At 60.7% G+C, this 11,943-nt stretch overlaps 1 protein-coding gene across 1 annotated transcript in view; it reads left to right on the top strand.

The window, feature by feature from the left end:
* Positions 1-2,174: 2,174 nt before the first annotated feature.
* Positions 2,175-11,943, top strand: part of LRRC75A (leucine rich repeat containing 75A) — a gene marked incomplete at both ends in the record, with an annotated part of 34,654 nt that continues 24,885 nt past the window's right edge. The window contains one exon of the mRNA XM_079726066.1: positions 2,175-2,426. Within this exon, the coding sequence (XP_079582192.1) occupies positions 2,175-2,426 (252 nt within the window). The remainder of the gene's footprint in view (positions 2,427-11,943) is intronic.

Raw genomic sequence — 11,943 nt, 5'->3', positions numbered from 1 at the left:
AGCGACATTTCAGTGACATGGTGCAGCCAGAAGCCAAGCTGGAGTGGGTGAGGAATGAATGGATGTACATACAAGGTATTTCCAAGGAACTTGGCTGAGAAGGAAAGAGAGAGATGGGGCCTTGGTAACCGGAGGGATGGGAGCAAATACAAGTTTCCTTTCTAAATAGATGGAAGAGATTTGAGCAGATTACATACTGAGGAGAACAAGCCAGAAAAGAGGGAAAATTGGGGATGAAATTAAGAGCAAGGAGAAGGACGGAACCAGGTCTCTGGAGAAGAGGAAAGGGATGGCACTCAGATCCCAGCGGTGGATGGCCTGGGCCCTCTTCCACTGAGATGGCATTGCTCCAGCCACACGCCCTCCCGCCGGCCAACCTGCCAGGGGAGTGGAGCCCAGCGTCCCTAGGGAGGGGCCTGATCAGCACGTTTCCTGGAGGCCACTTTGCCTCGTGGTCCTGCAGGTTAGAGAGGCACCAAAGTGTTTCCTGGCCGGGGTTCTCTGGAGATGCCAACAGGTGTGTTCTACACACAAAGGGTGCAGGTGAATTTGGAAGGTGTCGCCCAGCCCTGCGAAGGCAGCCTTCAGGAAGACTGAGTGTTCTGTGCCGGCAGAGGTGGGCCCTTGCGAGTGGGGCGTCCAGAGGGCAGAGGAAGCCAGCTGGGGGACACAAGGCCGCCCTCCAGGTACTAGGGGCTGACCCAGCGTTCACTCACAGAGCGGGAGGAGGTGAGGCCTCTGTGGGGCACGTGCACCCTGCTTGGAGTTTCTGTACCCCTCTCACCCTCCCAGCCCAGGGCACAGTGTTCTCCTCCCACGCGGCCCAGGAGGGAGCTGAGGACTTGCCTGACGCTCCGGGCTCAGGACACAGTGGACTTCAGCTCTCTCTGATTCAGGATCCGACTCTCCTGCCCTACAGCCCACGCTGTCCTTTCCCCCAGAGCAGCACTCAGGGCCTGGGTCAGAGACAAGCGACACAACTGCTCCTCCCGCAGCCGTGACCCTGAGACCAAGGTGGTCCGGGTCGCGACAGAGGAGGTCCCCGGGTGCCTGAGCCTTCTCTCTGCCAGGGCTGTGGCCAGCTTTCCTAGCACCGTCTGACCCTGGGGGATCTGCCGCACCAAGGGGGTGAGGGCTGGTCTGGCGTGGAGCCAGGAAGGGAGGGGACGGTAGGAACGTGCCGTGGGGCTGCTTGCAGGCATGCTTCTGCTTTTTCACACGGGGGTTACCCCCAGGCCCCTTCAGGTGTGAGAGCGAGAGCAAGAGAAGACAGCTGTTCTTTGCACCTGGATGGTCCAAACCCTTTGACACTGACAGATGCAAGCAATGGGCTCTCCCTAAAAGAACACGCACACAACACGCAGCCTTGCACCTGGATTCTGGTTCATGCACCACCGCCTGCCGCCACTGGCCGTCTCAAAGGAGTGTCCGTCAGAATCAGCCGAGAGGCTGGCTAAAAATGCAGCTCGCCAGGCCCCGCCGCGGAAACTCTCATCGGGCGGGTCTGGGGCGAGGCCCGGGAGTCTGCGTTCTCAACCAGCCCTCGGACGACTTGGGCTCTGACGCTCAGCGGCGCCCACTTTGAGAAACCCGACTCCGGGGCTGAGACCCGCCCGCCCACCCCACAGCTTCCAAGCTCCAAACCTTCCCCACGTCGCCGAGCGCACGGGCCCCCTCCCCTCCCCCCGCCTCCTATGGGCCTCATCCGCGCGCGGTCGTGGAAGCATCTGGGGAGAGTGGTGCCGGCCGGGAGTGAAGCCCCGGCCGCCCCCTTCGCCCCGCGCCACCGCCCGTGAGGCGCAGCGCGGCAGCCGGCAGGGGGCGCGGCGCGGGGACCACAAGGAGGGGGCGCCAGGCGGCCCAGCCGGAGCGGAGGAGCGGGGAGGGGAAGAGGGGGGCACGCGAGGCCCGGGAGGCGCGCGGCGGCGGAGCCGGGGGCGGGGCGGCCAGGCCGGGGCGGGGCCGGCGGGCGGGCGGCGAGCGCCGGGGGAGCGCGCCCGGGGAGCGCGGAGGAGGAGCGCGGACGCCGCCGCCGCCCCCGCCCGCCCGCGCGCAACAGTTCCCCGAAAGTTGCCGCCCGGGAGGCGCGCGCGTCGGGCGGCAGAGGGGCGGGCGGCGGCGGCGGGGACGCGGCGTCGCGGCCCGGCGCGGAGAGCGCGGGCGGCGGCGGCGGCATGGGCACCCGGCAGACCAAGGGCAGCCTGGCGGAGAGAGCCAGCCCCGGCGCGGCGCCCGGCCCCCGCCGCGAGCGGCCCGACTTCTGGGCGTCGCTGCTGCTGCGCGCCGGGGACAAGGCGGGGCGCGCGGGCGCCGGCGCGGGGCTGCCCCCCTACCACCGGCGCGTCGGCATGGTCCAGGAGCTGCTGCGGATGGTGCGCCAGGGCCGGCGGGAGGAGGCGGGGACGCTGCTGCAGCACCTGCGCCAGGTGAGCGCCGGGAGGGGGCGCGGGGGCGCCCCGCCCCTTCCCGCAGAGGCCCCGGAGCGCCGTGGGGCACCGCCCGGGTCCCTGCTCTCGGGGATGGAGCCCGGTCTGGCCGCAGGTGCCTCGGCGCTGCCCCTGAATTCGAGGCCTCAGGACAGGGCGGAGGAAGGCTGGCCCGGTGAGGCCCGGCTGAGGGGGACCTGTTGGAATAATGTCCCCGCTTCAGTCCTCCGCAGGCAGAGGAGGAGGCTGGTCCCGGGGACGGTTCGTGGGAAGGGATGCCTCCCTGGGCTGAGGCGCTTTTCTTCCCCTCTACCCGCCGGCAGTCACCCCTGTCAAGGGTCCTCAAGGAATGCGCAGTCGTCAGCTCCCCCAGGGGGCGTCCAAGGGCGCAGCCCTGGGGCTGGTGAGATGCCAGTCCCCAGGCGCTTTGCCCACCCGGAGGCCTCCTGGAGGAGAGGCGTCCCGGTTGGCGGTTCGGGTGGGCGACAAGGTTTTCTCTCCCGTGACTAACTTTGGCAGGCGCCCAGCCGGGAGCCCCGCGGAGCAGTGGAGGGGGGCGGGGGTGGGGCTGGACTGGGTTCCTACGTGACTGTCTATCTGCAGGGACTTCAGGAGGCTGCCTGCACTCTGCCCTCAGCCTGTTCCCGTCCCTGCCCCGCTGGTTAGGGACCGTCTTTGCACATCTGGCTGGTCCCCTCTGCTTTGGGGCTGCCCTGGGGCTGACGCTGTCCCCCACCTCTCTTTGGCTTTTTTCCTTCCTCACTTTCTTTTGAGGGAGGGGGCGGCCTGCGCCGTGGATTTCGTGGAGTGGCAGAGAGGCAGGAGGGTGCACCTCCTGCATCCCCAGAGGTTGTCTTGGCGGGGCTTTGTGAGGGTAGCTGAGTCCAAGCCCGTATTCTTGCTAGATTGACCCCGTTAGTGGTGGAGTCCGGAGGGGATGGGGGATGGGGCCTCTCGGGTGGCCTTTCTGAAGTTCTTCCATCACTGATGAGAGAGGCTGTAGGAGAGCCTTCCTGGGAGGAGCTTCCAAAATCGAATCAGACCCACATCCCTCCTGGAGTCTGCAGCAGACCCCCAACCCCCTTTATATGTGGTGTGGGTTACCCTGGAGTGTGTGTTCCCAAGGTGTGTGCTGTACAGGGAGAGGGAAGCAGAGGCCTCTGCTCTGGCCTCCACTTTCCCAAACAGCATCCGGAAGGCTGCCTGAGATGCCACTGGATCCCCAGGTGCCTTCTCTGAGCCCAGTCATCAAAGAAAGATGACATTCCGCACCACATAACTTTCCTGGTGTGTATTTCTTTGTCTTTCAAAAACTGGAAACTAGTGTATGGCCTCTGTGGAAACTGTTTTGCTTTCAAACAGCATAATGGATTTTCCAAACCATCATAGCCATTTGCACACCAGACAGTGAGAAGGTTTTTCTGATCATGTGCTGTACCCTCGCACTGGGGTGGGTGCTTCGGAGGATTCAGGACCGTGGAGGGGCTGACGGTGGAGGTCCAGACAAGCCCTTCTGGGAGGGTGAAAGAGCACAGGGCCGCCAGTCAGTCCGCTGGGGCCTGCGGGGTGAGGCAGACCCTCGAGGCTGAGTGTGATTCCACATCCTGGGGAAGCTCGTTTCGGAGAGTAATGCATCCCTGTGACCCCCACAGGGTCCTTGAGACAGAGAGCATTTCCGGAGAGATGGTGTCTTGTCGGTGTCCTGACATCCTTCTCGGTGGCAGGACTGCGAGGGCTGATGGAGGGCAGAGGTTAGCCAGGCTCACCCTTTTCTGTGAAAGCAGCCGCATAACTTGCCCTCCAGTTCCAGCCATGTGCTGGGCTTTCCTGACCTCTGGGGAAGGGCTGTGGGCCTCTCTGGAGCCAGTGACGGGCCTGCCCAGGGCGCCTGGAGAGCTGTGTTGCCTGGAACTTGCAGATCGGGGCCCCTCCAGGAAGTGGCGGTGGGCCCTGGGCAGCGTGGGAGGGGAGCCCCGAGTGTCCAAATGTCTGTGAGAAACGAAGAGGTGGTTTTTTAGGACCCTGAGGCTGTTTGGAGGAATGTAGAGCTGCATCTGTGTTGTGCACTGAAGTGGCTCTTTCTCCTAAATCGTATTTTCCAGTTTTCTCCTCTAGGCTGGAGGTGGTGATGTTCAGGAAGGGAATAGCAGTCGCTGAGAGAGGTGCAAACACCCGGGGCCTCGGCGGGGTCGGACCAGCGAGGCCCCATCAGTAACAGTGGGCGGAGGCAGGGTGTGCAGAGCTCGGGGGCTGGTCCTGCTGGGATGCTGTCCCAGCCCCACAAGGTGCAGGGTGGCGTTGATGAAGAGGAACAGGCAGAGATGATGGCAGCCCGACAGTCACGGCCGTCCTCACTTTCTTCTGTGTTTGACAACGTGTGTGGCTGCCCAGAGCCCAAGGCGGAGAGGAGGCTGGAGGTCCTCAGTCCCTGTGGTTCTTCACCCCCTTGAGTCCGTGAGCTTTTTGTGGCCCTGCAAGAGTTCTAGACACTCTTACCAGACCAGTGCAGCAACATTCACAATCTTGCAGGTATTTCGGGGGGTTCGCAGACCCCAAGTTCAGGATATGCCCCCATCTGTGACCTCCCCTCCCCCGACCATGTGACTTGCTACAGGCTCAGGATGTGGAACTAGAGACCCCAGGACCACATGTGGCAATTCACAGTGGGCGGAAGGATAGTGGCTGCCGCTACTGCTGCTTCTGAATCTAGGATTTTTTCCAACCTAAGATTTGGGGGGCGGTTTCCCTGATGGGAGACTCTCCAGCCTGTCCGTGCCTGTCCCTGGCCAGAGAGGAATCAGGAGGCCTCCTTATGTTAAGGATGCCGAGCTGTGCTGGGGGTGCAGGCAGGATGCCAGGAAGCTGCCAGCTGCCTGGAAGGGGCAGAGAGCCGCCCCCTTCCCTTTAGGAGCCGTGTCATCTCAGTAAGAGCCTGGGGCCAAGGGTCAGCTCGGGCAGCTTGCCTTCCGGTCCTCAGTCTGCTTTGACCTTGGACCCAGCTGATAACCTCTGTGTGGCGTTTCCTTGTTTCCCAGAGGGTATCTGAGGTACTGAGCAGAGAAAATGCTACAAAGTGTGTGAAATTGCCTTGGTTCTGCAAATCAAGACTCTTTCTCAAGGCAACGATGATAAGAAATAGGAGAATCTGCTTGGGGTCTGGGTGGGCTGCGGGCAGGGTCTCATACCCTTTCTCAGGCCGGGCCCAGGATGTTTTAGATTCTTTCTACCTGACCAGGACTCAGTCCGGGTCAGAAGCTCACTGCAAGTTCCGAAGCAGTGTGGGGCAGCGTGGGGATGAAAGAAGTCAGCTGTGGATAGAAGAGGCCGCTCCTCTCCCCTCCCCCGGCCCCGGCCCTGCAGGCCTCACCCTTCCCCAGATGTTGCTTCCTGAGTCTTAGGCTTACACTTGCCATCTTCAAGGAGCCCTGGGGAAGAAGTAACCTTTAGTCATGGAGAGAGGGCAAGTGCCAGGCTATGTGAGAGGTGGGGTGTCATCTTTTCAGAGCAGTGGTTTCTCTGAGTCCCCAAATCCCAGACTGGGCCATCAGCCAGCTTCATGGAGCACCAGAGTAAGGGCTCAGTTTCCCCAGAATACCCCAGGCTGAGGTGGCCGCCTCCTCCCTGCCTTCCCATAAAGAGGGTCTGATCTGGTTGGCTTACTGCTGCTCAGTATGGCGCAGCCCCACTGAGCAGAGCTGTGCCAGGCTTGGCCCGACGGTGTGGCTCCTGGGAACATGAGCCTCGCCAGCAGTGCAGAAAGGATCCCTCAGGAACCGAGGGTGACTGGCTGCCCCAGGAGGCTGGCTAAAGGACGAGCACGTGCAGGGCCCTTGGGAACCTGGAGGCTGGGTGCTCTTTCCTTCCTGGAGGCGGAAAGACGAGCAGGAGTTGCTGTTTTCCTCCGACAACCCCCCAAGAAGATCGCTTAGGTGAGCAGGTTGAAGGCCAGCAGACAAAGAGCAGGGAGTTCCCCACTGTCAGCCTCGATCTTGTTCTTCTCCACCTGGGATGCACTTCCTCCTTTCCATGAAATGCTCCTTACCTTTCCAAGGCCACCCTCCTGAGCCACGTCAGCCCACGACTCTGAGATCTGCTTGCCGGTTAGGCTGTGTGGATTTAATCGTCCATACAGACATAGTTTTCCCCGCTGTCCATTTTGTTTGTCAGACTATGTCACATGCTTCCTGAGGGTGGAGACCCCAGCACCGCTTTTGTGTTGAACACCAGCTGCTGCAATCTTTAGGGAGTCGTGTGCTGGGGACGCACTGTCACGGCATGTCCTCAGCAAGCCCTTGGATCTGGGCTGATGCATCCAGGGGCTTATTTGCCCGGCCTGCTGGTATGGTCGTGAGATCTGGCGAGTTTGCTCTCATCTGGTTGGATTCCTGGGAGCCGTGTCCGCAGGGATCGGCTGTGCCTGGCAGCCGGCCAGGCAGTGGTGTTCTTGGAGAGGGGAGTGGCATGGTGCCCGGCCTCCGCGGGCTCCGTGGGGATCCCGCTCGGCAGGTGCAGTGTAGGCCCTTTGCTGAGGTGGCGGGAGAGAGAGGAGCCTGACGGGGGCTGGCCTCCACCTTCCTCGCTCGCTGCTTGTGCTGAATCATGTTCGTTCCATCCGCAAAGAGAAACCTGCCTTTTCAAACGCTGCTGCTCTCTGACCGGGCTGGGCATTTCCAGGGCTGCAGAAGCAGGAGGAATCCCACGCCAGGGCCTGCTCTACTGGTTTCCAAGGCCAGGGACACGGCCACCTCAGTATGGCTGGGGGGAGACGGCAGGGCCGGGTCTGGGCCAGCTATCCTGGCTTCAGGTCTGGTGCAGAGGGGGCCCTCTGCTAGAGCTGATGCCCGCCCCCTCAGAGATGCCCACAGACAGCCTGGGCCCCACCGCGGACCCCCGCCTTTGCCCTAACAGCGCCTTGGTGCATCGGTGCACCCTCCCCTTCCCCAGAGTCATTTCATTGCCAAGTGCACTTTGCTGGCAGAGGCCACAGATCGTATACCGGGCACAGGAAGTCCTTGTCGAGAGGATTTTAAGCTTCTCCTCAGGGACGCTACCCCTCCCCGCCGTCCCACCCCCCGCCCAGTGTCCTCGCTCAGGAGCCAGCAGGGTCTGGCTCAGACCTCTCGAGTCATCCTGCCAGTACCAGAGGCATTGGTACTGTCAGCCTCCCCCATCCTCAGGGTTCCAGCGGCTCCGCTGGTCCGCCCACACAGCCCACACATGCCTGCAGGCGGGAGCCACCTGCAAAAGGGTTATCGAGGTGATTAGGGTTTCTCTGGCTTCCCCATCGGGGCGCCCAAGGGGTGGGGTCAACATCCGGGGAGATCCCCACCCCAAGTGGAGGTCTCAGCCAGCCATCTGCCCTCCGTCACTTTCCCACCAGGAGCAGCACCGTGGGCGACCTGTAAGAAGGATGACACACACACACCCCTATGCTGCATCCCCTGGCCCACTGGGTGTGTCACATCCACCCTCCTTAGGAGAAACTGGGGGTGGGAGCAGTTGTGTAAACCGGCGGGCTCCATCACTGTCACTGGGAGAGTCTGCTGTTCTAATGAGAGCAGTGACCTTGACAGGCCAAGCCGGGCGGGCGGGGCCGGGCCTTACCGTGCCTGCCTTCCTCCCCACCCCACCCTCTGGCCCGAGCAGAGCCCACGTGGCTCTCTGGGAACATTTCCCAGCCTTTTTTTTTTTTTTTTTTTTTAACTTTTATTAGCTCAAACTCCTGGCTGCTCCAGCCATATGGAGTTCTGCCGAAGGCTGCTGCTCAAGGGATGTGGCATTTTGATGTTTCTAACTTCATCTTAACCAGGATAGACGCAGAGTCGGGCGAGAGTGGAGGATGTCAGTGTTTGCCTGCAGGGTGGCCTCACGTTGGACCTGAGGTCTGTGCCCACCTCCATGGCTGCCCCTGCCTGCTCTGGCCTCCGCCTCCCGGCCTCTGTCTGCCTCTCTCCCGCCCGCCTCCTGGGCCTTCTCTGGGTCTCTCCCTCTCCCTGGGCGAGAAGCAGACTTTTCGTCTCTGTTATTTGGCCCGATCTTGTTCAGCTTCCCTCTGCAGCCGCCACGCCCCAGCCTCCATGGCAGGAAGGCAGCCATGGGGACCGTGAGAACTGGAAGGAGTCAGCGGCTGGGGGGTTCGTTGTCTGGTCTGGTCGGTGCCCGGTGCCTTGGGCGGGAGGTCAGGCGCTGGAGACACCCCTCCCGCCTGCGTGCTGCTTCCCAGCCCATAAAGCATTTTCTCCTGTTTATTTTGCTCCTTAAATAGTCTTGTGAGGTCAGCAGGATATTGCTTAAAGCAAAAAATGGGGGGGTTTCTTTTTTAATATTATAAAAGCAGTGCATCATCATTGTACGAAAACAAGAAAATACAGATGAGCAAAACTAAGACCTGAGAGTGATTCACGTGTCCCACAGTCTAGTGCCCGTTCTTCCAGGCAGTGGTCTAGGCCCCGGGAGGCAGAAGAGACAGTAGTAATTGTCCCCCCACCTCATGGAGGGGTTGTGAGGATCCAGGAGGCCAGTGCTGGTGCAGGTGCTTAGCGGGGCTCAGAGAAAGGGCTCCGCTCTGGTGGCCGCCTTCACTGGGAACTGGGGGGACCTTGGCTCTGGTCCCAGCTCAGGCTCTAATTTGCCAGCCCCTTCCCTTCTCTGGCCTCAGTTTCCCCACCAACAAAGTGAAGGGCTGTGTGGCTGAGATGACCACTGAGGTTCCCTGCCACCACGCAGGTTCCACCAGACTCCCGTGGATTCAGGGATGGACCCGTTCATTCCCACCTGAGCCGGATTCACAGTCGTGCACTGATGTCACTCCCTTGTCCCCAGCTTGTGCAAGAGCTGGGACACGGGGAGGGGCTTCTGGAGGGAAGCAGACCCTTGGGGCTGACCTCTGCACACCAGCACAAACCCTTCCTCCCTCCAGGCTCCCAAATGGACCAGGAGCTGGGCTGGGAGCTGCAGGGCACCAGCCCCCCACTTCCTAGTTGGGGCTTTGTCTCACCTGCCCTACCTGGCCCCTCCCAGCGGTCCTGGTGCTCAGACCTGTGCCTCTCCTGTTCACACTCCCTTCCCAGGCCCTTGGCCCCCTGTCCCCCAGCACATCCTCCAAGTGGTACTTTTTCAGTGGTTTGTTTGTTAAAGTGGGATGATGAGGCAGTGGAGGCCAAGATGAAATTGGAGGAGGTGGAGAGCGGAGCACAGCCCAAAGAGAGGGTGGTCCCAGTAAGGAGTGTGTTTCATGAGCTCACTACCCGCACAGTGGAGCGTGGCCACACCCCTGCTCCTGGCAACCAAGGACTCTGGGGGCGTGAAGGCCATTCAGTGAGTGAGTCCAGGTGGCCCAGTGGTGCCTCATCAGCTCAGTCCTTCAGTGAGATGTAAGGCAGCTCCTGGCCCATACAGTGCCTTTGTGAGAAGTAGAAGAAGACACCTCTCTGGTTGGCAGAGACAAAGTCAAGGCTTGGTGAGTTCAGGCCCACCCAGACACCCTTGTGCAGTGTGCATCCTGCACAGCTGTACTTAGCATCCTCGGTGAAGGTGCACAGAAGTTCAGTCTTTATCAGCTGAAGCCAGTCAGGAGGCTCACCCCTTCTCCCATTTGCCCCCTCGGGCATGGCCTTCCCACATCACCTACGGCAGGGAACAGTGCAGTGTCAGCCAGAACATGATTTCTGCCTCTGAGCTGAACGCTTACCCTCTCCCTCCTGAATCAGGGAGCTGAAACGATCGGGCATCTTCTTCTAGAAGGTTCCAGGTCAACACTCCTGCCTCTCCAAGGGTGTTGGACAGATGCAAAGACATCAGTGGGTCTGGAGTCAGGCTCAGTGGGGAGCATCACGGGGGACACAGGTAGATCAGAGAGTCCTTCCTTGCTGGGCTCCCACGGACTCCAGCCCCTCCCCCATGTCCTGGGGACCAGGAATTCCCCTCCAGCTTCCCAGACTGTTTGCATCCCCGCCTCCACTGATTCTGCGGGAAATTAGGGCTGGATGCTTCCACCCCCTGTAAATAACCTCCACATGTCCAGATGAAATAACTCCCTTCAGTTTAGTTTTTCCTAGTACGAGCCAGTCTTCTGAGCATCTTAACATTATCATCGGCCAATCTACGTTTTCTGTTTTCTTCTGCAGTTGTGGAGTTTTGGGGTAAAAATTCCCATGGGGTTTCCAAACAGCTGCCAGCCCAGGGACCATCGGAAGTGGGGAGGTTCTCGGAGATGCAAACTCAGACACAAGTTTCCAAGTCACCTGTTCTGAGAATTCCCATCTCTCCAGAAATCACCTGCTGGTTGAGAACCGGCCCAGTCAAGCAGGGGGAGAATAATAGAGATGTTTTCGGTGTGACACATCTCAGTGGGAGGCTGGTCCACATGCGAGGGCCCAGAAGAGGGCACTGTGAGGGGGCCAGAGGCTCAGGAAGTTGGGGGAGCAGGATGGAACTGGAGAAACAGTTTTGGAAAGCTGGAAGGAGCTGGCCAGGAAACCCAAAGGAGCAGAGGCAGCTGGCTGGGGACGTGAGAGCCAGTGTGTTGCGCCTGGGCCGTGCTTTGCGGGGGAGACGCCACCAAGGAAGTCCTGTGGGCAGAACCCAGGGACCCTGGGATGGGGAGAGAGACCTGGGTCCCGGGCAGGAGGCTCTGGGCCTCCACTTGGGCCTGTCACTTTGGCCCTTTCACTTCACCCACTTCCACCTCCACCCCGGCCCTCCCAGGGTCCCTGGAAGCTGTGGACAAACTCGGTGACCTCCCAGAGACCAGGCAAAAGCCCTCCCTCCCCAAGGACACTGCCCTTTGCAGCCTTTGAGGCTCACTGATTCTTTCTTGTTGCTGCTGGTTGTGGCTCCTGGTTCTTCCACTTGTGGGGCAGTGAGGCCCCGAGGTGGAGCAGGGCCTTAAAGATGGGGACGAGTCCACCTGGCCGGGGCTCCTTCCCTGGGTCCACTGCTGCCCCCCCAACCCCCGCTGCCCAGAGAAAAGGTCTTGGGGAAATCAGCTGAGCTGGAGCGCAGGCAGGGCCTCGCCCGCGGCCGTGGACCTGGGGGACCTCTTACCCCTGCACTTGGGTGTGAGCTGCGTTCGAGCTGGACTCCCTGTCCTGTGTGACTCATCTCTGCTCACCCGGATTCTTGGAGGCTGTGCCCTGGCCTTGCCTCTGACCTAGAGGTTTTTTTTTTTTTAAAGAAGATGTTGGGGGTAGGAGTTTATTAATTAATTAATTTATTTTTTGCTGTCTTGGGTCTTGGTTTCTGTGCGAGGGCTTTCTCTAGTTGTGGCAAGCGGGGGCCGCTCTTCATCGCGGTGCACAGGCCTCTCACTATCGCGGCCTCTCTTGTTGCGGAGCACAGGCTCCTGACACGCAGGCTCAGTAGTTGTGGCTCACGGGCCTAGTTGCTCCGCGGCATGTGGGATCCTCCCAGACCAGGGCTCGAACCTGTGTCCCCTGCATTAGCAGGCAGATTCTCAACCACTGCGCCACCAGGGAAGCCCTGACTTAGAGATTTAAAGTGGTAAAGACCCCTAGTT

Source organism: Hyperoodon ampullatus (assembly GCF_949752795.1).
Source record: "Hyperoodon ampullatus genome assembly, chromosome: 19".
Taxonomy (NCBI): Eukaryota; Metazoa; Chordata; class Mammalia; order Artiodactyla; family Ziphiidae; genus Hyperoodon; species Hyperoodon ampullatus.
This window is presented reverse-complemented; position numbering and strand designations above follow the sequence as displayed.